Here is a 27,077-nt window from a genome sequence, read left to right on the forward strand (position 1 = left end):
CGAGCTTCATGTTTGTGCGGCTGTGGGAGAAAACTGCGCGCGAGTAACGAATCGAGTTCCATTTCGCCTTTTCTTTAGCTAGAATGGTTTAAAATCGCTTGCGTGTGTAAACACGTACAATTGATAAACTTTCATTCTATTGTGGTTAAATTTTGCAAATCACATACGTGCCGAACCGTGGGGCTTGGTCCGTACGAATCACGGATCACCTACGATTCGTTTAACCACTAACGGCAGTAGAATGGGGCTGATCCTGGCAACCCAGTGTTGCTAGGCAGTGCTTTTTAGGTGTACATGGACTTGCTCCATTTGGGGGAAAAAGCAGGAAAGACTGTGAAGAAAGAGACCAGTCTCTGGTATTCTCTATTTTTCTGTGATTCCTTTGACCGTTTCATTGCAATGTTGTCTCGGCTCCAATAAAACACACCCTCAAAGGAATTATTCCAAACTTGTATGACTCACGTTTTTCTGTGAAACCTACAAAATTGAAGAATGTTAGCTGCTGTTTTGGATAGTTAATGAAAGTGAATGGGGACTGGAGCGGTCAAGCTCCAAAATGATAAAATTCAATATAAAAGCATCATAAAAGTGGTCCATATACTACACAATATACTGAAACCGTATAGAAATTTAAGTCAAGATCGTTTGAAAAGGCGATGTTTTGACAAGTGAGTGGCATCAAAATGCAATTTTGTAAAGCTTTTTTAAAGTGAATTAAAGGGGTCATATGATACGATTTAAATTGTTCCTTTCTCTTTGGAGTGTTACAAGCTCTTGGTGCATAAAGAAGATCTGTAAAGTTGCAAAGACTAAAGTCTCAAATCCAAAGAGATATTCTTTATAAAAGTTAAGAGTCAGCCACGCCTACCTAAAACGGCTCGTTCTAACACGCCCCCACATGTCTACCTCACTATGTGGGCAAGCCCTCCGGCCGCGCCGTTCTCAAGCCTGCCCGCCTCTGCTTGCTCAAGCCGGCCTACGCATGCTCGAGGCCGCAGGCCTGTGACGCTGTTTCGTTGTGACAGCGAAACTACTTTGTTTGGTCTTCCAAAAGACTTTTACGCAGCGCGATGCTACGCAACGCGTAAAAAGACAGTATAAGTCATCATAATCCGTAATTATGTCCCCACTGGATGCAACAAATGCCTCGTTTATAATGGGTTTTAATGTTTTTGTCTCGTCGCTCCGGCCGGACACAGCATCAACAGTATGGTGAGGGGCGTAACATTTCCGTCACACGCTTGAGGTATTCGGCCAATCACAACGCACTGGATAGCTGGCCAATCAGAGCACACCTCGCTTTTCAGACCGATGAGCTTTGTAAAAATCGACGCGTTTCAGAAAGGCGGGGCATAGAGGAGAAACAATAATTACAGTATGTGGGAAAATAATGTGTTTTTTGAATCTTAAACCGCATAAACGCATTTCATTACAGCAAATACACAAAATAATGTTTTTTTAGCAGCATCATATGACCCCTTTAAGACTCAAATTTGGGGTTGTTCCTCACACACAGTTTTCCTATGGCTTTGAAGATGTCGTATGATATTATAAATTATGTATGCACATTTATAATGCTTTTTTTTTTGGAGCCTGAAAGCCCTAGTCCCTGTTCACTTTCATTATATAAAAAAGGCCAGCCAATATGTTTAAAAACATTTCAAGATATTCTTAAAAAACAAAATTTTTGGTTCCTGTGCAGAGAGGCAGTTATGCAGTTCAGTACAATACAAGGATGAGTCAATGAAGAGCTTTTTCTCTTTTGGGTGAAGTATTTCTTTAAATCTCTGTGCACGTGCACTACTGGTCTCAGCTGCTGGTGTTCCACTGGATCCAGAGGCGTCTTTGATCTCTGATGCAGTGTGTAAGTCCCACAGACATAAGAGATAAGTCCATCTGCTGCACGGTGGCGGTTCACAAAAACAAGCTTAACTGCCTGGTGATAAGCTGTCAGACTGATGTCAGCACACTGTCATGTTTGGGTTTTGGGATGCATGATATATTGGTGACCATGCTAGTATTGACCAATATTAACATGGTTTAAATGATCAGCATGTCAGTCAATTATCATGTTCCACTATGTTTCAAACTTTATTGACTTAAATTTGATTTAATTTGTTTATAAATCATTCGTCACTGAAATGCCAGGAACAAACAAACACACTTGCGAAACTTCGTTGCTGCCCCGGAGAAATAAACTGCATCCACTGTTCCCTTAACGCTGGGTTCTATGTGAAGCTAAACAAGGTTATCTATCCCTCACAACCAAAACCACACTTCTTAGAAGAAATTCTTCTCGAGCAAGTCCTGTGCAGCTCTGACGACGACTTCTGTAACTTGAATGAAGCATGCTGATGGGCTGCTCTCGCTCTGTATGCTGTGTGCGCGCGCTCTTCCAGGAGAAGTGCCCATATAAGGAATTCCGCTCTTTATGACATCATACAGGGCCATACTCGAAAAAAACTTTCTGAAACTTATACAAACCCTGAAGGAGTGTATTTGCCACAGAAATACTCTGTCATACGTCCAACTCGTGTTTAGAAACTTAATGTTTAGCGTGAGAATCCAAATCTTTAACTGTCTAAATAAGTCAGAATGCATGAAATAGCATTAGACCTCCCCTATAAAGTAAATATAAAAGCAATATATAATAATACAGTCATATAAAATATGTCCGGTCTTCCCAAATATCCCATTTTTTTTCAGTGCTTATCTTGTGATCATTCCAACATGAATTGAAGGCAGCATCATTCCTGAGACTGATTTTCTTTTGGTATCCATGGTGACTTTTATAGTGGACTGGGTCAGGGTTTGTTACTAATGGTCCATGTCCTCATCCTGCACAAGACTGACACATTTTTCTATACACGTAATTCCAGCTCACCTGCTCTGAGGACATTTACTCGTATCAGCTGTGAGAGTCTCTGCAGTAATAGTGCAGCAGAAAATAGCTGTTATTTTTGAGCTTGTTTTTCTTAACAGGAAATGTATCTCACCACAGCAGATTCACAGCATGATGCATGAAAACCACAGTCAATTTTACCCTGAGCCCACCCAAGCATGATGCATTTCTAGATAGCAGCAGTGGACTGTAGATTAGTACTGTATCATGAGATTATGTGGCCACTTTGGCTGCCCAGAGCTTGAATTTAGGATTTCTAATCAAAAGTTCTAGAATATATTTTTTGAAACTAAATGTTCTGATTAGAAGAGTCATATTCAAACCAAATGTAAAAAAAAAAAAAAATTTAAAACGCCTCAATATTAACATGGTTTAAATGATCAGCATGTCAGTCAATTATCATGTTCCACTATGTTTCAAACTTTATTGACTTAAATTTGATTTAATTTGTTTATAAATCATTCGTCACTGAAATGCCAGGAACAAACAAACACACATGCGAAACTTCGTTGCTGCCCCGGAGAAATAAACTGCATCCACTGTTCCCTTAACGCTGGGTTCTATGTGAAGCTAAACAAGGTTATCTATCCCTCACAACCAAAACCACACTTCTTAGAAGAAATTCTTCTCGAGCAAGTCCTGTGCAGCTCTGACGACGACTTCTGTAACTTGAATGAAGCACGCTGATGGGCTGCTCTCGCTCTGTATGCTGTGTGCGCGCGCTCTTCCAGGAGAAGTGCCCATATAAGGAATTCCGCTCTTTATGACATCATACAGGGCCATACTCGAAAAAAACTTTCTGAAACTTATACAAACCCTGAAGGAGTGTATTTGCCACAGAAATACTCTGTCATACGTCCAACTCGTGTTTAGAAACTTAATGTTTAGCGTGAGAATCCAAATCTTTAACTGTCTAAATAAGTCAGAATGCATGAAATAGCATTAGACCTCCCCTATAAAGTAAATATAAAAGCAATATATAATAATACAGTCATATAAAATATGTCCGGTCTTCCCAAATATCCCATTTTTTTTCAGTGCTTATCTTGTGATCATTCCAACATGAATTGAAGGCAGCATCATTCCTGAGACTGATTTTCTTTTGGTATCCATGGTGACTTTTATAGTGGACTGGGTCAGGGTTTGTTACTAATGGTCCATGTCCTCATCCTGCACAAGACTGACACATTTTTCTATACACGTAATTCCAGCTCACCTGCTCTGAGGACATTTACTCGTATCAGCTGTGAGAGTCTCTGCAGTAATAGTGCAGCAGAAAATAGCTGTTATTTTTGAGCTTGTTTTTCTTAACAGGAAATGTATCTCACCACAGCAGATTCACAGAATGATGCATGAAAACCACAGTCAAATTTACCCTGAGCCCACCCAAGCATGATGCATTTCTAGATAGCAGCAGTGGACTGTAGATTAGTACTGTATCATGAGATTATGTGGCCACTTTGGCTGCCCAGAGCTTGAATTTAGGATTTCTAATCAAAAGTTCTAGAATATATTTTGTGAAACTAATAGTTCTGATTAGATGAGTCCTGTTCAATGTAACCGAATGTAATATATGGATGAAAGCTAATGAAGTATATTACTTAGCAGAAGACAGTTTGTTCTGAATATTATGACTAATAAATGTAGTATTTATTGAATATCTTTCATGATATCACTGACTACATTTATGGTGCTTTTAATGGAGCTTAATAGACATTTTTATCACATAATATTTATGGGTATAGAATATCGACTGTTTGTTTGGTCACAAAAAAAATGCAATACAGGTAGCTGATCATAGAATTTTTTTATGTTTAAGTGTGGGTGCGGAACTGATTTATTTTAAGGCTTAAAAAACATTTAAAACATTATATGCATTAATTAAAAAAAAATAATAAAGTGACGTGTAGCCAATTATGGTGTCACTAATTTTTGCTTTGCATTTAACCAATCCAAGTGCACACACACAGCAGCGAGTAGTGAATTTAATTTAGAAATTAATTTTGGAGCTTGATAATTAATATTAATATTTATGGGTATGGGTATGGAATATAAACCTTTTTTATTGGTCACAAAAAATATACAATCGTAGAAGATTATTTAATGCTTAATACTTTTTTGTATACATTTTAATTCCTTTGTTTAACAGTTCTATCTGATTATTAGATCATCTATCTTCTATCCATATTAGACAGAACTGAACGAAGACAGCGAACAAAAGGGAGAATGTGAGCACTGTGTGCACAGGCGCTGCCGCTCTCCGCGCCGTCAAAATAAAAGTCCCGCCTCAAACACATCGTAAAACGTATCGGCCGATATATCGGTCGACCACTACTTAAGTGTGGATTAAGTAATATGTAGAACTAAATTATTTTATTAAAGCATTTAAAAAAAATGATATGCATTGTTTTATTATATACATTGTTATTAATTAATTTAATTTTGAATTTTGGAGCTTGATATACATTAATATCTATGGTTATACAGCATTTACATTTTTTTATGTTTAAGTATGGATTAAGTGATATGCAGAACTTATTTATTAAGACTTTTAAAACAATTTAAACATCATATGCATTAATTATTGTTGTTATTGTTCAATTGTTTTGCGACCTTTGTTTTGGGTTGTGCTTGTTTGTTAAACTACACATTTCTCATTTTGAGAAATGACAGGCTGTTTATTGAAAAGTTAAGTAATAGATGAAACAAGTTTTTTTTATCTGAGAATGTCAGCGTTTCTGTTATTTTTGATTTGAAATGGCATGGGGCTGAGTAAATGATGACAGGACTTCATTTGTGGCTGAACTATCTCTTTAATGAAAGCTTCTTATTTTGACAAGTGGAATGAATCTAGTGGCTTTTTAGAAATCAGAGTCTATGTGAGTCAAAACGGTTATTTACATTGCATTATTATAGTCATTTGAGCAGAGCTTCTGACTTTGCAGGCTGGAACTGTCATGTCAAATAAACCATTATGTTTCGAAGGCCAGATTTAATAGTTCTTGAAGGCTGTGGTGTTTTCATGTCTGTGGACAGGGACTCAATAGGCTAGTGGCAGTTGGTTTCAGTAATCATGTGCAAGCTTATTGTTGGGTAAATGAAAAACCACAGAGCTGTCTGTGTGTCTGATGGCCTTCAGTCTGATCATCTCAAGACAGCAGATTTGAATGGCAGAATTTCCTCTTGTGGTCGGCGTCATATCAACTGAATCTCTGCACATGAACTCGAAAGGGCCTCATGAAACACAGTGATTCTGCACTTGTGACAAACCAGACTGAGTTTAGTGGAAGTTCCAGTACAGCTAACTTACGGTATCTTTTAAGTATATAGAGTGCATTAGTTCCCGTGTTGGTTGCAGAGATATTTTTTCCATTCGTTTTTTCCCATAGGGATTTTAAAAAGTCTTTAAAGCATTATAAGAGGCGAGGAGGTGAATCACAACATTACAAACTTTTATTTAAAGCAAAAAAGAATTTGAAAATTAGACAAAAAAGAAAAAGGTAAGCTACTAGACTATGAAGTTTAGCGAGGGAAAGAACTACATTCCCATGAATCATTTCAAATGACATAACTCAATTAAAAATGATGGTGAAATAGAAAAATATTTATTTAAAGTTGCTGATTATATCTTTAGAAACAATATTTTTAAGTTTATTTCAAAATAAGCAGATGAAAACAAACATTTAAGTATTTTGAGAGTGTATGGAGATGCTTTATGGAAGTGGATGTTTACTGCAAGCTGGTTTGGCGTGATTTGCTGGCCGCCACTTTCTGATTGGTGGGATTTTCTGCACAGCATCATGGGTAATGTAGTTGTTCCTCACAAATTCAGCTGTTAAACAGGATTATTTTAAAAATAAGTTGAAATAATGCAAACAGTTGGCTTCAAAAAGCTTATACCATTGATTGACAACCTTGGAGCTCACAGCAGGTCTGTCTTTAAAGGTTTATAAGTCAGCGTTACAAAAAAGGTTTTTAGGTTATTGAGAATATGAATAAAGTTTTTACTTGCAGAACCTGACTGTTGCACTCTATTCCTGATGTAATAAGCCACCTAGTTAATTTTCCACTGGTTTCAACCATGGTACGTCACTGGCACTTTATGGCAAATTTTGATGATACCATTGTTTTCATTGTTGAAATGCTAAGCATTTTGGAGATTTTGTTTTTCCCGATGCTTCAGGAACTGAAGGGGTGTTACATTTTCAGCAACCAGTCACAACAGACTGGGCCTGCTGTTTAATCAGAGGTGCACTTTAAAATTGCTGGGTTAAAAACAACCATTTCTGGGTTACTTGGCAACCCAGCGCTGGTTAAATATTGGTTGGGTTTAATGTTGGACCCAACATGCCGGGTTGTTTAAATGAACTCAACTATTGTTTAAAATTACTACATTGCTGGCCTAAAATGGGTCGGAAGTTAGAAATCACAGACAGAATTACTAGAGGCAACAGTAATAATCAAAAGATGAACATTTATTAATAAGCAAGACAAATTGAATTTATTTGGATGAATACAGCATACACTCTAACAAATGCAGGGTTGTTTCAACCCAACTTTGGGTCAAATATGGACTAACCCAACTTTTGGCTTAAAAATTGAATTAAAAAATTTAACCCAACAGCTGGGTTAGTCCGTATTTGACCCAAAGTTGGGTTGAAACAACCCAGCATTTTTACGATATTACATACATTTAAACTCATTTAACAAGCATTTTAGAAATAAAAAATGTAACATTTAAAAGTAAAATTTTAATTCAAGTGTATTCGACCGTTCTCTGTTATCCCTTTTACTGAAATAGCACTGATTTCTTGTGCCGGTGTGTCAGCCATATGATGGCCTGCTGTTCGGCGAGGGAACTGCGAACCTCAGACCGCTGCCTCACGTTTCACCCATAACTGAAACATGCCATGACTGACTCCATAACCTGCCCATAAACAAACAATACTAAGATTAGAGAACATATTTTAACATCAAATTAAATTAATTTCAGTATTATAACAAATAAAATCAGATTATGCAAGGCAAAAAGGCGTTTCCCTCATGCGAAACGACCATTGCTGGCACATTTAGCTGACTGACATCGTCCCATTTACAGCACAGTAGGGATGTAACGGTATGAAAATTTCATATCACGATTATAGTGACCAAAGTTATCACGGTTATCAATATTATCACGGTTTTGTTCAAATTAGATGAAAATGTTCAAAAAGAACTGATACACACACTGAAAACATTTCAATAAGTTTTATATTTGAAAATCAACAAACAACAAATACAATTAGCAGCTATATGCACTTTTTTTAGCATAAACATTAAATTAACATTAACATGAAGCCCTAATAATAATAATAATAAATCACTTGAAGATCATGTGATCTTCGGTTAGGAGATCTTGTGATGCTTTTTAAAGCAAAGTTGGGGTTGATTTCGAGTTCACATACAAACATAAATAGAATAGGCTAATTAAATTTGTCTATTTTAATGTAAGACAACATATTTTTCGTCAGTGATAGAAATATGATTTAAGACGGTAGTGTAAGCAAGTTTAGTTTGAAAACGTTTAATAGTAAATAAGACAATTAGACAATATTTTAATACAATAATAATAATAATAAATATTTATTTGCAACAACTGATGAAGTACTGAATGCTGCACGCACGCGCAGCGTTGTCAAGGTAACATTTGGTCAGTCATTCCCTTCGCCAAGGGAGTTCCAAACGCTTATACGAGACAGTAATGCCCTGCACCCTTCAAAGAACACACTTCAAGGGCTCTGCCCTTCGAAGGGAGTAGGGCATAGGGATGCTCACTTCTGTTTGGAATTCGCCCCATGTCTCTTGTATCACCGCGGAAGCGCAGACGCGCTCTCTCGTTTCATTCAAATGCAGCTTGCCGTCTTGCGCCTCAGTTTTTGATTGTATTGAAAATGAAATCAGAGGAATTTAGTATTAATACTACTATAATTTTGCTGTAGTGATCATATTGTCCTGACGATTGTTTTGTACACTGCCTGCACTCTGACTGTAACTCAACAGCTGGGTTGTTTCGTCGGAGGGAGGGGGAGGGGTGTATAATTTCAGCCGTCAGTGAGATTGGCTCAGCCACTAACCTAACGGCTGGTTAACACAAAAACTACCCAACACTGGAAAAAAACAACCCAACATATGACCCAGCAGGCTCAACCCAGCGGTTGGGTAGAAAAAATAACCCAACAGTTTTTTAGAGTGTGGGCTTTAAAGAGACAGAAGCCAAAATAGAGTGTATTGTGGTGAAAAGAGGTGCTGCAGCAAAGTACAGTATGTGTTTTTTGAACTTTAAATGTAAATGTTTTCAGGCAGACCCCACAAATAAAATTATGAACTTGTAAATGAGCATAATAGGCTGGGCTTTCTTAAAGGGAGCTGCTAATGTGAAATATCACTGTTAAGACATTTTTAAATTTACTAGGTATTATATCCTAACATAAAGCTGGTTGTAAGCATGAATGGAAATCACAGGGAAATTAATTATTTTTTTTTATATTCTAGTTCATTAATGATTCTTTTTATACTTCTGAAGAAACCCATAAGTTGTCAATTCACTTTAAAATGGACATAATAAAAGTAATTACTTGTGAATAATTCATGAAAACACTTTATCCAATGCTGTTAGTAACTGAGTTGTACGATTGATTCTAATATTGTTCATATTTCACCCCAAAATCAACAGAATCAACTGCGACATTTGAAAAAAAAGGCCTATTTGTAGGACCATTTATTTTATTTATTTATTGTTTTTTGACAGCTAAGCATATTTTCCCTCAAATTCTGATTGCCATAATGCATTTTACTTTTTAGTTTTTTTCATGCTCAACAGTCATTGTCTTTACTGTAGAACAGCACTTTTTTACTTTTCTATGTGTAAATACTTAATATTAATATTTTTACATAATGATATTAATATTTTTAGCATTTAATATGAGTATTATATTTGTTTTAAAGCATTTTGAATAGTTTATATTGGCAACAAAATTATTGGATGCCTAATATTACAACTATGGAATATTAAATTAAATCAGATGACTGGAAATCTCTTACTGATAAATATCGGAATATTTATAACATTTGGTTTGATGTTAACCGGGAGCTAAGCAGGTTTCAAATACCTGAACTCCCTTCCTGAGATAAATCTGATTATGTTGACTCAGAGCAAAAATATTGGCTCTGTAATTCCCATTTTTCCAGCGGTGAGGGTTTGGAGCTCCCGCTGGGATGTGCAAGAGTGAAATGTGTCTAAAGTCATGCAGAAGATCTGAGCGCCGCTGTCAGTGTGTAATGGAGACTGCGTCCATCAAAGCTCTCTTTACAAACCAGATTTACCATCTTAGACATCCTCAGTATCTCAGCACTCATATACACACAAACACACCACACACACTCATATTCCCGCTTGTGTGGCCGGAGATTGGAAGCAGATCAGGGTCAGTAAGAGATTAAGAAAGTGATTTTGTAAGGAAGGCGTTTGAAATTGATGGATATTTAAACTTCTCTTGTTTAAGCGATGTTATGAGAGGACTGTGTGTATGGCGGGGTGATGTATTGAGCATTGATGATATTAAGGCAGCTAAGTACCGAAGGTGCGAAGGCAGCGACTTGCATCTGCTTTTTTCTTTTTCCGCTCTTGAGTCTGTGGCAGCCCATAGAACCGCATGTGGGAAAGTTATGAAATTTGGCACACAGATAGGGGACAGTCTCAACATTAACCATAGCAAGTTTGGAGTCTCTAACTCAAACCACCAACAGCTCAAATTTGCACTCATGTTTATGTTAATAACTTTTGATCCATAAAGTTCAGATGCAAAATACTCTTCTTCCTCTGATTCCTTGGCTCATGCCGAGTCAAATGCATGCCAAAATGTAAAATTCTACGGGTCATTTGTAAAACCTACTTTTTCAAACTCGTCCTAGACGGTTTGTGTGATTTTCACCAAATTTGGCTCAGATCATCTTTAGACCATGCTGGCAAAAAGCTTTTTGAAAAACACTAGCATTCTCAAATAACACATGAGCGAATTTTACGAAGAGCACGCCAAAATGGACATAAGGCTATATCTCCACAATGCTTCAGCGTATTCAAACCAAGCTTGGTGTGTATCATAACAACCATGACCCGAGGCTACCTGCTCAGTTTCGCAGCGCCACCTAGTGGTCAGGAGATATGAAAAATTTTGCGCACAGACATGATACGTAATCAGCGCTTTCCTGTACGCTATTGCAGACCGAACGAGAACGGAAGGCATTATTATTCTAATATTATGCGCTTTGTACTGTAATGTCTTCCCACTGGTGAATGAGACATGAGGTAATTTGACAGCGTAGCATTCAACCCTCCACCAACGCCGTCTCTCACCGTGTCGCTGCTTAGCCTCTGGTCTGCCTTTGAGCGTTCATGTGTTTTGAAGGAGGCCAGGAATCCAGAAAATTGTATATATCACGGTTTCCACAAAAATATGAAGCAGCACAACGGTTTTCAACATTTATGATAATAATAAATGTTTCTTGAGCAGCAAATCAGCTTATTAGAATGATTTCTGAAGGATCATCATGACACTGAAGACTGGAGTAATGATGCTGAATATTTAGCTTTGCATCACAGGAATAAATTACATTTTCAAATAATTCAAATAGAAAACAACTATTTTAAATTGTAATAATATTTCACTTTATTGCTGTTTTTACTGTATTTTTAAAAATCAAATAAATACAGCCTTGGAGAGCATAAAAGACTTCAGAAACATGAAAAAATCTCACAGACCCCAAATGTTTGAACATTTTGCTAAATATTACCGTTTAATATTATATATTGATATATTGGTGCATATGAATGAAAATGATTTAAATATAATTCTTCATAGTTGTCATAGTAAGAAGCAGTGTAGAAAACATGCATTTCATTATTTTTTAACATTGACCATTTGCTCAAAATGATTGTTTATTTGATGGAAAATGATGACCTTATCAGAGCAAATGCATAAATATTGAGATTGAATATTGTCAAAAGGCTGAAACATATTGCGATACAATGTTTTTAGCTATATTGTTCAGCCATCTGCGTGAGTAATGATTCATCAGCGTCTCTTAATTTGCCACTCTGTAAAATGAAGATGCAGCAGGTCTTTCACAATCTTCAGAGAGCCTGTTGATTGTGTCTTTTTGCAACCTGTAGATATATGTGTGTGTGTGTGTGTAACCTGAGGCTAAATACAGCAGCGCCGAGCCCTTCAAATCTTTTTAAATCATGATGTTATTTATGGGGTCTCATGACACGCACACACCTCATCTCCGCTGATCCTCTTGGCTTCATCCTCATCAAAATTACCTTTTAAAGTAGAATTTGCATATACATATTCAAAGTCATTATTATGGACTCAAGGAAAGTTCTTCAACATAAATACACACGTGTGTATCAGGCTGTGTCAGGCTGAGATCTCTCTTCTCCTCCTCCTCTGCAGCTCTGTCATCTCTTGTTTTATCTCCTGCCTGAACAATGCCTCCTATTCTGCTATTCCCATCTTACTCCCGTCCCAGACGGCATGATCTGTGCTGCTTGAGTTCACAGAGATCTGCCCCAGCAGCCTCTGTGTTTCTCAGCAGAGTGTAACGTTCTAGCCCCATTCATTTTCTCTATAGAGAAATGAATTTTAGCAATAACAACCTGAGGTCATGTGCATGAGGTCATGTGATGATACTGTAGAAGCCACAAGTCTGTGTGTTTTTTGTTAATATGTCAAAGCTTGTAAAAATGTCTTTTGTTGTATTGTTGTTAGTGTTGTTCAGTAATGGCATTAAGCTTCTTGAGTTGTGCATTACCACTGAAATCTCTCATGACTGTTTCTGCTGATCAATGCAGTGGTCATGTGATGGGTTCTGTAGTCGTGTGATGTTGACTGGTCTGGACTGAGTCAGCAGTGATCAGCACTAATGTGAATCTAATACTGCGTCAGTGCGTGTGACAGGGTGACACTCTTCGAGAAAATGTCTGGCTCATATTTTAGCCTCAAATCAACAGAATAAATTAAGAAATTAGAAAGAAAGTGAGGCTTTTTCATTGGACTATTACAATTTTTTTCTTGACAATTAAGCATGTTTCCTCAAATTTTATTGCCACAATGCATCAAAATCAAAAATAACCAAATTGGGTTATTTTTAACCCAAGGCCTGGGTAAATATTGGACAGAACACGTTTTGGGTTAATGTTTCCCAGCAAATTGGTTTGTATATTTTAACCCAGCATAATGAATTGATTCAATCAGTAGCATATTTTATGTCGTTTAAATACATATAGGCCATACATATTGCATATTTAAACTCGTTTAACAAACATTAGAAGTAAAAATGAAACATTAAAACAAGTTGGCCTAATTCATGTGTAATCGACCAGTCTCTGTAAATATGTTTCCACCGTAACGACGCTGGTTCTTGTGCCAGAGTTGGAATCGTGTTTGGTGGGGAACTGCTAACTTCAGACCGCCGCCCTGTGTTTCACTCATAGCCGAAATATGCTGTGACTGACTCCATAACCTGCCCATAAACAAACAGTAAACAGCTCTGAGTACATATTTTAGCATATTTTAAGTGCTTTACATTTTTGCCTTTAGATCCTCCACATATTGGTCTCATTTACTTTCATTGTAAGTGCCTCATTAGTAGGGTTGGTTACTGTTCACATTTTAACCGGTACGGTACCGGTATCGGTACCTGAATTTCGGTGCTGTTACCCAACAGTACCTTTTTTCGGTACTTTACTCTCTGTGTAATTACAAAAACATTTATTTCAGTGAAAAAATAAGTCCAAAAGTCTAAATTTCAACATTTTGAATAGGGCCCTACAAACTTTTTCTCTTTTTTTTTTTTTTTCCAGAAATTCTTGTTTTAATTTTTCTGAAAATCAAATGAAGGCATTAAACATTTATTTTAAATCAAATGAAAATTAAAGGAAGAAAAACTGTGAATATTCCTTTTAATAATTTTTAATAGGCTAATAGTTGTATTATTTTTTTCTACAATTAAGTGATTAATCTGGTTGTAATATTTATTTTTATCATTTAATTGTTTTATTTAAATTTGATAGAAAATTGAATATTTAAAGATGTACATTATACTGTACAAAAGTAATACAAGAGTAATATATTTCTGTTACATGTTAAACCGTACTTTTATTTTGACAGGTTGCCATGAAGTTTCTGTGTGTATACAGTATGTTGATGCTAGTTTGGTTAAATGAAACGGTAAAATTCTCGCGAAGTGACTCTCACAGCAGCTCTGGAGATTAAGTTTTTGTGTTCATGCCGTCATATAGTGAGACGCAGAGGCCGAAAATCACTGCGAGCATCACGCGTGCTTCAGTATTTGTGTAGTAAAAAAACTTGTTTCCGCCGTTCATACATACAGAGGCAAGCGGAACATGCAGGATTCATATTTAAACCGTCTTTTTGAATTTTAATATTCACAGATACTAGTTGCAGTGGCAGTGGCTACTTTTGATTTATTCGTCCAAAATTGACGAATTCCGTGGCATTCCGCGCTATAGAGTAAATTACGTTTTTATGAATGGACTCCGCGATCCCGTCCGCGTTTTCTCAGAAACCATATGGCCCTAGAAATGTAACCACACTTCAGAACATTTCGGCTTGCCCTGTGTGTTGTTTGAACGAGTTGCAGGGGTGACATCACGTCACAGGGTTCTGTAGTACTGACGCAATTCAGTCGGTACCCTTAAAAGTACCGAGTTCGGTACCCAACCCTACTCATTAGCCGGGTTTCCATCCAAAGTTGCGAATTTAACTTATGCGCAAAACTGGAATATCGCATAAAACATTTGCGAACAAGCATCGCTTCCATCCAACAAGTAAAAGAGAACAAAATCATCACTTTCTGATAAACTTGCACTATAAATCACTAAGAAAAGTAGGAGAATATAATAATTTTCATTTATAATAAATTACTTGCGCCTCAGAGCGAGCAGACGCAACACAATGAATGCGGTCATTGCTTTCGGAGGTGGATGCTGCTGTTTGGGAATGCAGTCGTGTAAGACATTTCTCGAAGGCAATTATACAGAAATACTTTGATGACAGACTTTGCTCGTGCATTTCCGAATGACCATAACAACATTTCAGCTGCTGTGGAATGAGTTCGGTCCGCTGGTTAGTCAGGTTTTGCCGTCCCATAGCGCAAAGTCACATGACTTTTTGATTCGCAAAATGCATTTGCATCTCCCATTATTCACATCAACCCTTTTTCGCACAAGTCAAAAACCACCTCAAGCGAGCGTAAAAACTTTTTTGCTAATTAAGGGATTTTTATTCGAAATTTGGCGTTTCCGTCACTCGTTTCTCATGCGATACTTCAAAATGCGCACTGAAATAGGGTGATGGAAACAGCTATTGTAACCTCAAATTATTTCTCTTTTTTTATTTATTTTTAAAGAAAATAAGGGACAAAATAATTTACTATGGTAATCAACATTATGCCGCAGATTAAGCATTTGAACTTGTATTGAACCCCAAAATATTCCTATACTGAAAAAAATGGTGTAGGATTTACATTGAAACAATTTTTACTCAGAAATTGCTAGTAAATTTCACAAATAATTAAATACTGAAAAATATTCATATTGTGAAACTGCAAGTAACACATTGAATGTAATGTGAAAAAATGTGAAATAATACTAAAATAATAATTTTAGCTTTTATTTCCAACTTGGAAAAATCATTTTTAGTATTTTAGTAGTCGGTGTATAATTTCTGCACCTCCAGTGTCACAATGTAAATATAATAACTGATGAATTTTCACACAGGTTTTCTCAAACACTCCTTGAGTGCGCGTAAATCTCTTTTTACAGTCTGGAGCGTGTCTCCATCTAAGTGCTATTTTCAGCTGTCGTTCAGGAGAAAACCTGAGCTCACGCTGCGAGAGCTGTAATCAGAGCAAACCTCAGACAGTCAGCATGTTGATGCAGCAGCTCTGGGACTGACATTGAGGCCGTATCCTCAAGAAGCCGCTGGTGGTGCTTTATGGATGGGTCTGTGCAGACCGTAGGGAACATGATTACATGTCAGTGATTACAGTGTCATCTGAGATGCTCACAGGAAACTGACTCAGAGCTTTATGTAAACAGCGGCCTTGAATGAAATGACTCGTCTCTGCATTCGAGAAACGGCCTGACCCTGGAAATGAGATCCAGGAAATTGAGTCGGAATGTAATGTTTAGAGTGTGGAAGCGGCTCTGTTTCAAAACCTAGTGAGCTGCCTATGTAGGGAGCATTTTAAGGCATTATAGATGAAGGCTGTTTCTTCTGAGATGTCTTCTTCTGGCCAAATTACCAATAATGAATCATAAAAAGCATTGTAAAAGTGGTACATAAGACTCACTGCACTATTTTCCAAAATTTCTGAAGCCATACGATAGATCTGTGTGAGAAACACAAATACATACAGAAACACAAAGTTCTTAACCCATCAAAATAAAAAAATAAAACAAATAAAAAGGTAACTTGAAAAAATTATGATTTAAATATATTACTATTGTACTGTAGAATGTATTTCTCAAAGTAATATTAATGATGATAAATGAATAAAATGTAATGATGATAAAATTAATAATAATAGTGTGTTATTTTTTTCAAGGAATATCATAGTTGTTCTTCCATGTTTTAATTTTAACAGTAAGTTGTGCAGTTTTTTGTTTGTCAAAAAATAAAATCAACTGTTACATTGTCATTTAATTACATTTTAAAAGATGAATTAAATTGATATTGTGTTATGCCCTCATTTGCTTACTTAAATTTTGATAATAAATTTGTATGAAATCATAAATCCAGAACAATCAATACAGATTACACACAATTTCTGAAAAAATAAATAAATAAATAAAAAATAAATAAATGATAGGGCTGTATCAATTGTTAATAAATCATTAAATTATTGTTCTATGAATTCAATTGAGACATGTTTTTTATTTTTTTTATTTTATTAAAATGTAATTAAACTATTAAAATGGGAATCATAAAAAATTGGAAAAAAATTGGAAAGTGAAAAACAGAATTTGGCATACAGTAAATGTGTGTGAGAAATGGACTGAAACTTTAACGAAAACTATTACAAATGATTTAAATATAAACATTAGATTAAAAACTTCAATGAAAATAGTTTTTATTATTATTATTTTCTTTAAATTTATCTGAAGTACAATAAGGTTTAGGTTGAACTACTAATTTACTACAATAATATAGTACTAAATAAAAATAAAGCTGAATAGAATTATTTAATAAAATCCCCAAAAAAGTAAAAATGACAAAAGTACATAACAAAATGACTAAAACTTAAACTAAAAATAAATAAATAAACGTTAATTGAAAATGAATAAATACTATAAAAGTATAAAAAAATAGTAGTATTATAGTAGTAGTATTATAATTTAGTATTATAAAAAATATAATACTAAAATGACGCTGCTACAATCTACTTAAGCTTAAAATGCTTTTGGGAAATGCAGCCCTGAACAATTTGTTCACGAATTAGACATTGCTTCCTCTGTGCAACCTGATTTGAATTGTCTATTGAGTGTCCCGACTGAGCCTGAGACGCTCCTGCTAACAACATCTCCCAACAGCCCCCTCATTTAGAGGCCCAATCCCATCCAATCTAGTGAACGGGACACAAGGAGTTTTCCTATGATGTGAATACCTCTGGGGTCTCTGTGACTGACAGCTGGGGGAAAAGTCTTATCACTGGGCTTTCTGCTGGTTTCATCAGCTAGTTCCTGCTGAACGTGGACTCGCTCGTGATGTACCTGCACATGCTTCATTCTGTCAGCTATAAAACCAACCGTACAGACATATTTCAGATGGGATTTTTGAAGCCTTCTGGCTTCTTTGGCAAATAATAATATAACGACTGATGCAGACAAAGCAGAAAAAGTGGCTGTCTTCTTCTTTTGACTTTCAGTTAAGCAACACAGCTCTTCGTGCCAAGAGTGTAAGAGATGCAGTCATATTGTATTGATTATTTGATAGCACTACATTAACACCAGCGATAGCTGCCAACTGGATCGGAGTTTAATGGCCTTCCAGAGAATGACTGATAAATTGCGAGGCAGTAATTAGAAATGTTAGGACACTTCCAGAAGGTGTGCCAGCGAAGCAGGCGTTTGTGTGGATTGATCGCAGCCTTGCTTTCGTTTGGATGGTGAAGACTGTGTACAGTAGTATCTTAAATTGCTTAAAAAGTCTTTGTCTCGTTCCTGTGCATCATCCTACCCAAATCCGAGATATCTGTTCCTAAATCTTCCTGCTCAATCTCGCTCAGGTGTTCTGGAATTGGATTATATTCCAATATATTGGGAATATTTTTACTATATCCAATGTTTTTCCTTTTAAAAAGCATTTTGATATTGTTTGCTCACGTCCTCTGAAGCAGGGTTATTATTATAACTAAAACTAAAACCATAAAACACGTTCATTAGTTGAAAAAAATAAACATTAACTGAAAAATAATAATAATAATAAAAACCTACACTCGTTTTATTTCAGCTAGTTGTCAAGGCAGTATTTCTCATTTTTGTTTAGCTTAAGTACTAAAATAACTTAAAACTAACTAATAAATAAGATTTTTTAAATTTTAATTACTTACTAATTATTAACTGCTAATTTAGAATGGTAGTGTATCACGGTTTAAAAAAAAAAAAAAAAAAAAAATATATATTGACATGTTTCTTCAGTACTAAGTCAGTATATTAGAATGATTTCTGAAGGATGTGAAGCATATGAAGATCTTGAAGACTGGAGATGGAATACATTACATTTTGAAATATATTAAAATAGAAAATTGTTATTTTAAATTGCAATAATATTATGTATTAATATTTAGGGTTTTACTGTTTGTTTGATCAAATAAATAGCCTTACTGAGAATAAGATGCTTTTTTCAAAAACAAGCGCAAAAAAATAAAATAAAATAATAATAAATAAAATAAATACAAAAAAATCTTACTGACCCTAAACTTTTGAAAGGAAGTAAATTTGGTACATTACATAACATTCTCATGGTAAATAATGCTAATGGAGATATATCAACAATATATCTGGGTTTTTTTTAAGATAACAATGACGGATAAAAATACAGTGATTTAGCAGTGGTTAAAATGCACTTTGTGCAAGTTTTTATTACAGATGTAATAACACCTGTAACAACACTTCAACAATTCTAGTGAGAACAAGTGAGACAGGGTAAAACAATCAAAAATAAAAATAATTCTTAAGAGCCAAATATCTCTCACCTCTCCTTTGCCATTTTTGCTGTTCCCATCCTTCACAGTGAGCTTCTCCAGCACAGCCAACAGGTGCAGTGCCTTCTCTGGCTGGAAGGTGAGCAGGTATAGATCCACCAACAAGAAACAAACGGCCTGAGCAAACTTTTCTTCTAGGACAGAGAAACCCATCAAGCCATGCCACACTATTAAAACACTTAATACTTTTGGTGCTAGTCATAAATGCAGCCTTGGAGAACATAAGAGACTTCTTTCAAAAACATTAAAAATCTTAATTATCTTTATAACTTAAAAATCTTGAAAACAGAAAATCTAACAATAAAATATAATTCAAAACTATAAAAGTATATAAATTATACTTCGATAAAGCCACACATTCATATGCGTTTTGTTCCGAGGTTTCTGTTTATTTTGTGATAATGAGCGGCTGATATGAAGTAACTCGAGTACTGTCAGGGTTTCAGGGTTTCAGTGTTTAACATGAGCTGCTGGTTTGAGGATGGGAGTGAAATTCTTGTGTAGATGCTATCTAGTACTGACCCACATTTCCAGCAGTGTTTACACCCTGCACAGATACTGTAACCTCAGCTGACACTCACACTCTTCAGCTGTTTCAGAGCGCTTCTTTGAAACCATAGTATTCCAGGCTACAAACTGCATCATTTACAGTAGCTAAACTACAGTCAAGTTACTCTTTTGAAAAAGTAGTAGTTCACTAATCTGCAAGTTACTAAAAGAAATAGCTAATTACACTGAAATGAGGGGTAATATGTTTATTTATTTATTTAAAAATATTTAACTATCTAATTATTTTAAAATTACAAAGTATATTTTATTTATTTTTTAGAAAGTACATATTATTTTTTTAAATACTAAGAAGCGTATATTTGTTTATTTAAAAAAAGTAAATAGCTAATAGTAAATAGTGTTGTAGATGGTTGCTTACTTGCTTTGGAATTTAAAAAAAAATTTTTTTTGGTTTTCCACCCTGTTTTCCCCCCATTTTTTTCTCTCTTTTTTTACTAAATGAACAATTTTATGATTTCCATTATTTTATGCACTAATATATCAATACAAAGTATTGAACAGCAATTTTTACTTTCATAGATTTTAGTAAAACCTTTAAAGGGGTCATATGATGCTGCTAAAAAGAACATTATTTTGTGTATTTGGTGTAATGAAATGTGTTTATGCGGTTTAAGGTTAAAAAAAACACATTCTTTTCCACATACTGTACATTATTGTTTCTCCTCTATGCCCCGCCTTTCTGAAACGCGTCGATTTTTACAAAGCTCATCAGTAGGAAAAATTGAAATCGCATCATATGACCCCTTTAAATATATAAAGATGCCACACAAAGACTTCTGTGAATATTTATGAGTGATTTTGATTGATTCTAATTTTGATTCTAATGTTTTTGGTACTGATGGAATACAAAACCCGACTAATGACACGCTCTTTAGGAAACTTAAAAGGCCAAATGAAAAGTGCATTTAAATCATTGTAAACATTAACCAAGATACCCCTGCTGTAGTGTGAAACGCTTCTCTCTCATTCCTCTGATGTGTTTGCGGTTTATCCGACCGCTGTGTATTAATAAACGTGTTGGGTATGAGGCAATATTTGAGATGATGCTTTATGAAATATTAGTCAGTTACTTTAGCAGATGCATCCAAACAAAAACGTGCAGCAGATCTTGGGCCAATATTCCCTTTGAAGGTTGTTTATGAGTGGAGCTGTAAACATGGCAGATGTGATTTCTTTAATCTCACTTCTGTTTCCTCTCTACTCCACCCTTCAAATCTCTCTCTCTCTCCACTCCATCTCTCGTTCCTCGCTCTCCTCGCCTCTCCTCTTTCCTATCAACAGTTTGAGGGTTTCTATCTTGTTCATTTCCTTTAATGATGATATATCACTGCTGTCCTGTCCCTCTGATTGTTCCAGAAGGCTGCAGAGTGTGTGTGGATCTGGTCAGTGGGAAATCATGTATGTTTGTGTCTCTGGTCTGTATTAATGCCTCTAGCAGCTCTGTGCCGTTCACACACATCTCTGGCACTGCTGGGTGTGTCTGTGTGTGATGTGCTCTTATTCCTTACACTCTTTGAAGTTCAGTGGAGCAGGACGACCCTCACCAATCACAACCGCCTGTGTCCTCCAGCAGGCATCCCAGCATGCTACAGGCCGCAATACTTTACACACAGGGCTGATGGATCACTATTGACTGTGTGTGTGACTAACACACTGCAGAATAATTCAGCTATCCAGTTATTCTGTATGAAAGTAGTATGCTTTTATAACTTTCTGACTGTTGCCCCCTTGGTCTACACTTGCTTATGTCACTGAAGTCGACACAGAGGAGTACAGCAAGGGTTGAGAGGGCGGCATTTGAGACGGGATCGAAGAAGGTCTCGCTAAGTCAAGCCAAGTCACTTTTACTTATATAGAGCACAATACAATACAGAAAAAATAGCAGTGTTAATGTTGCAAAATTCATCAATTATGAAACAAAAGCAGTGCTATAGCTGAAAGATTTGGCTCAACTAAATCAAACATTAGCTCGAGTCAGTTCAGTGTTGATTTAATTCAGTTAAATAGGAGTCAGTGGACCCTTTTCACATTTCCAGTGTTCTCAGAAGCTAGAGTCGTCATAGTTGGGTAAACTTATACTGGTGTGTATATATAGTGGTGAGCAGAAACTACAATATTTGTGACCCTGGACCACAAAAGCATAATAATAAACAATAATAAACTATATTAATAAAAAAATATTAATATGACAAATATAGAACAGAAATGATTATATGTTTGTCATCTGAATTTTTGTTTTACTAAAAGTGGCTCAACTAAATCAAACATAAACTAAATCAGACATAAATCAAAAACAAAGCAGAATTACCTTGAAGCAATTTTCACTTAGAAATGGCTAGTAAAGTTAACAAATAATAAGAGAAATGGCAAATAACGCATTGAATTAAACATGAAATTTAGTTGAAAAGTAGAAGGACTGAAATACTATTTTCTTGTAAAACTTACTCAGATAATCTTTGTTTTATTTACATCTCAAATTTTTTTTTTTTTTTACAGTATATGCTCATGGAAATTTATGGAAATTTTGTTAAATAAACTAAGCACTTCAAAACAAAACTCTAAATATCTTTCAGAGATTTGACGCCACTAACCTCACCAATGCTGACAAATCAAAGTCATTATTTCATTTTCATAAGTGCATGGCACCCTGTAAACACAGCTTTGTTTCCAGGCAGACTGATAAAAAAAAAAAAAATCAGACATTATATGTCAGCCATTCAGATTGTGACTGACGATTTTAGCCATCGCTTGCCATTTTTGTGTACAAAATACTTCATAGTGTCAGTGAACGGCCTGAGGGCTGACACTAGTTAGAAATTAACCCATTCAGATCTCAGTGAGGCATGAAATACTGTTAACTCTATGAATGTCCTTCAATTATGTTCAATAATGAAGCTTAATTGAGGGTTAAAGTAAACGTCTGTCACACAATGAGAGCGTCAGTCTGTGTCTGTGATGAAGACGGATGGCACTCATGCTTACACAAACACTCTTAATGAGCTTCATCGGGGCGTCGACTTCATTTACACCATTACAAACCCCACTTTACCCCATGAACAGCAGAGCTCTGATGAGACCTGCTAACCGTAGTGTTTTGATGGGAATATATTTCATGTCATTGATCTGTCACAGTGGGGAAGAGTGATTGTGAAGGTCTTGGGGAGTAAAATTAGCTTCCATAGGCAGAACGATGGGGTGACGTTGTCATTTGATCTCTGACGGGGATTTCAGAGACCACCTGTCAGCCAAAGACCCATGAATGATTCATGAAATCTGCAATAATCAATATCCATTTTCATTTCATGCACACTCAAACTCTTGACTAACATATTCATAGTTCAAACCAGAATGTCACAAAAACAGAATACCACAAAAATGAAGCATTTTCACACAGAATTGAATTAACACAGTCACATATCGCTTTCTCTTTCATTTGTTTGTTTATTCTTTGTTTCTTTAGTTGTTTCATTTGTTTTATTTTGTTCTGTTTCTTGGCTTTTTGTTCATTGTTTTTCCTTTTTACTCCTTTGTTCCGAATTTTAGATTTGTTTGTTTATTTTTTAGTTCTTTTGTTTTCTTTCTTTCTTTCTTTCTTTCTTTTTGTTCTTCCTTTTGTTTGTTTTTGTTGGCTTGAGTATTTGTTTTTTTTACTCTGTTTCATGACTTTTGTTCAATATGTTTGTTTTTCTTAAATTTGAGTTTGTTTGTTCATTGTTTTTAGTTCTTTCATTGTTCCTTAATGATTTTTTTCTTTGTTTCTTGCTTTCACAACAAATGAAGTTTTCTTGTAGATTGAATTAACATGTCACATTTAATTTTCTCTTTCATTAATTTGTTTGCTTATTCTTTGTTTCTTTCTTTAGTTCGTTTTTCCTGATTGTTTCTTTCTTTTGTTCATCCTTTTGTTGGTTTAATTCTTTCCATCTTTTGTTTATTTATTTGTCATTTGTTTCTTTTTTTAGTTCTTTCATTGTTCTTTTATTATTTTATTTTTTCAGATTCCTTATTTCTTGCTTTCATGCTTTCCTGCTTTCTTTTCTTTCTGGCTGGCTCTCTGTCATGCTGAGATGGATTAAGCAAGGTTGTAATATAATGGAGATGCGGTGGAGGGGAGCAGATAAATGTCTATTTCATGTGCGTCCTTGACCCCTGACCTTGACCTTTGATACAGGCCAGCGCTGATGTGGGGTTAAACACACATTCATTCATTTCTTTGTCTGAGATCAGGGCAGTATGGGGGTTTATGTGTGTGTGTTCAGTGACATATTATACACCAATAGTCTGATTATTGGGAATGACACAGCATTGAGCGAAATGTTACAGCGTGTTCTCTTCAGTCCCATTTACATGCTATTTGCCATTGGTTTGATTATTCACAAAGAAATGTGATTTATTTTTTTTTACTGCTTTTTGACACGTTTGCTAAACACAAAATGTTCTTTTTAAATGCAGAAGGTCTGTTCATTTCTGCTGCTTTTTTGTCCTGCAACCGGTTTTCACTTTGTCAGAAATGTCTACAACATCTCCTTTCAGGTGTTTATGATCAATCCGATCAATAAAACGCATGATCATAAAGCTATAAGCATAAACTCCAAAAGTTCTGCCATGTTTTGAAACTCATGCATGCAACACTACACTCTAAACAAAAATGGTGCTAAATAGCAGTAAAAGTGGTTCCCTTCAGCCACCCTAAAGAACCGCTGAAGAAGAGCCAATTTTTGTGTGTGTAGCACATGCACACTGTAGTCCGAGTGAAGATATGGCTACTGTTATTATGTACATAAACAGAGTTTTGTGTTGACATGAGTTCCAACTTAATCACAGTACTGCCATAATAGTATTATAAGGCTGCATGTAAATGTGGACATGAGTTCCTGTCCTGTGCAGGTGTGGATCAAAGAGCAGTGGATGAAAGACCTGATTGAAGACTGTGTTTTAATGAAGGACTGTGTGATGTGTTTCATATGCAGATGTTTTCACCTGTTATTCACTGAGTTGCTTTAGTATTTAACATGCTTATTTGTTCAGATAATGAGCATGTTCAGTGTTTCTGTGCTCTTTTGCGTTCACACAAATATGTCAAGAACATGTTTGAGAGTTGAGTAGTTTATGCAAAACAGCAAACTATGTAAAAATATCTTAATTTACCTGTAAACAAGGTTGTTTACATTTATAAATGTGAACATTGTTGTTTTAAATGTTTTTAAAATGTAAATATTGTAATAAATATTGGTCAAACCCCCCTTTCACCCTATACACAATGTTTTATGAATGTATTTAATTTTCACTATAGTTTACTCAAATAGATATAAATAAATCAAAAAGTGTTGTAGTATATTTATTCAATGTTACAGTAAATTACAGTAATTTTTAGTGTAATGTTATATATTATTCTAATTGTTTTAAAATATATATGTGACCCTGGAGCACAAAACCAGTCTTAGGTCGCTGGGGTATATTTGTATATTATATATATCAAATACATTATGCAATATGATAATTGTTTAATTTGGTGTGTTTTTATATTATTATTAATATACCAAAATTTATTATGCAATATGGTAATTGTTTAATTTTGAGTGTTTCATTTTCAGGAAGTAATGCAAAGATCCTAAAGGTCTAAAACGAACTTGGTTTTCTGTATGTAAAATATAACTTCTTATCATTAATTACTCAACTCTCAAACATGTTGTTGATATATTTGACCACCTGGTACACTACAAATCAGCACAGAAACACACACACACACACACACACGGTCATTATCTGAATGAATAAACCTGCCAAAATATAATTTCTTATGATTTTTCATTCGTTTTATTTAGGAGTGAAATGTGGCATGTTTTCATGAGATTCACCCATTTGAAGGAGCGTGTTTGTGTGGGTAGCATGTATTGCCATGTTTTTGGCCATGTTTGCATCATGCCTACATGTTAATCCCGTGTGTGTCTTTCCAGAGCTGCCAGAGAACTGGACAGACACGCGGGAGACGCTGCTGGAGGGGATGGTCTTTCAGCTGAAGTATCTGGGCATGACGCTGGTGGAGGAACCCAAAGGAGAAGAGCTCTCAGCCGCTGCTGTCAAGAGAATCGTTGCCACAGTAAGAAAAACGTACACCATCACCAGCCAATGAAAGACTGAAATGAATGACAGGGCAAAGGTCGTGTGCCCTTTTAAAATGTAGTCATTCTACTTTCTTCTGAGGTCTAAAATATGTAGGGCTGTAGCTATCGATTATTTTAGTAATCGAGTATTCTACAGATTATTCCATCGATTAATCGAGTAATCGGATAAGTCATTTTTCTTTATTAAAGAGCAATACTAAATATAGAGATATTTAAGATAGATCTCTTAAAATAAACAACTAATTTGTTTTCTTTTTAGAACAATTTACATTTTTATTGCTGAAATTGCATACATTAATAACCGTGAAAACTAAACCCATTTAATGTATTTAATTGCCAAATTGCATTCAAAATGCAAATACAAATATATCAATAAAAAAATAAAAAAAATAAATAAATAAAAATACAAAAATCTATTTCACATTACTTTAAAAAAGGTAAACAGTACAAACTAAAACTAAGGCATAAATCAAAATAATAGTAATAAAAATAATAATAATACCTAAACATTGCATTTATGTCGTGCAACTTAACTTTCAAGTTTCAGCCTAACTAAAGCTCAAGCATGACATAAGCCTTTACTGTCTTCTTGGAAGGCTTTGTGGCTTTTGTGAGAGGCAAAAATAAGTGGACCGGAAGGTAACTTGGACCAAGAACAAGAGAGCATACACAATTTTTAAACACATTTTTCTCCATCATGAAATTAGAGTTATTTGGAGAATAAACCCTCTTAAATGTCCCTATACGTACTGGTGTGTGTGTGTGCTTCATCCTTCATATTCTGTGTGCGGGTCAGTTCACAACAGTGATAGAAATTTATCTGTTCCAATAAGTTTAAATTGATTTTTAAATTTTATGGCCATTTTTACCTTTATAAAGCCATATTTTTTTTCTGTGTGCATCATCTTTTGAGTCAAATTCTTACATTTAATCAGTCAATTAGAATAAAAGACATTTGGGCTGTTACCAAACAAATGATATCAGTATCAAAATTCATCTTTGCAATGCAGAGGAAACACAGAAGCTGCATGGGATGAATTTCCCACACAGAGGGACATGAATGCATTTAACCTGCAGTTACAAATGCATAAATAATATTTTATTTTAAACATAAAACATTGAATACTGATATTTAAAATTATTTTAAAAAC

At 35.3% G+C, this 27,077-nt stretch overlaps 1 protein-coding gene across 1 annotated transcript in view; it reads left to right on the forward strand.

Moving 5' to 3' along the window:
• Nucleotides 1-27,077, forward strand: part of LOC107734307 (low density lipoprotein receptor adapter protein 1-B-like) — a 52,556-nt gene that overhangs the window by 1,991 nt on the left and 23,488 nt on the right. The window contains exon 2 of the mRNA XM_016546242.1: nt 25,759-25,902. Coding sequence (XP_016401728.1) covers nt 25,759-25,902 — 144 coding nt within the window. The remainder of the gene's footprint in view (nt 1-25,758; nt 25,903-27,077) is intronic.

The sequence above is a fragment of the Sinocyclocheilus rhinocerous genome, unplaced genomic scaffold (genome assembly GCF_001515625.1).
Source record: "Sinocyclocheilus rhinocerous isolate Xijiao unplaced genomic scaffold, SAMN03320098_v1.1 scaffold730, whole genome shotgun sequence".
Taxonomy (NCBI): domain Eukaryota; kingdom Metazoa; phylum Chordata; class Actinopteri; order Cypriniformes; family Cyprinidae; genus Sinocyclocheilus; species Sinocyclocheilus rhinocerous.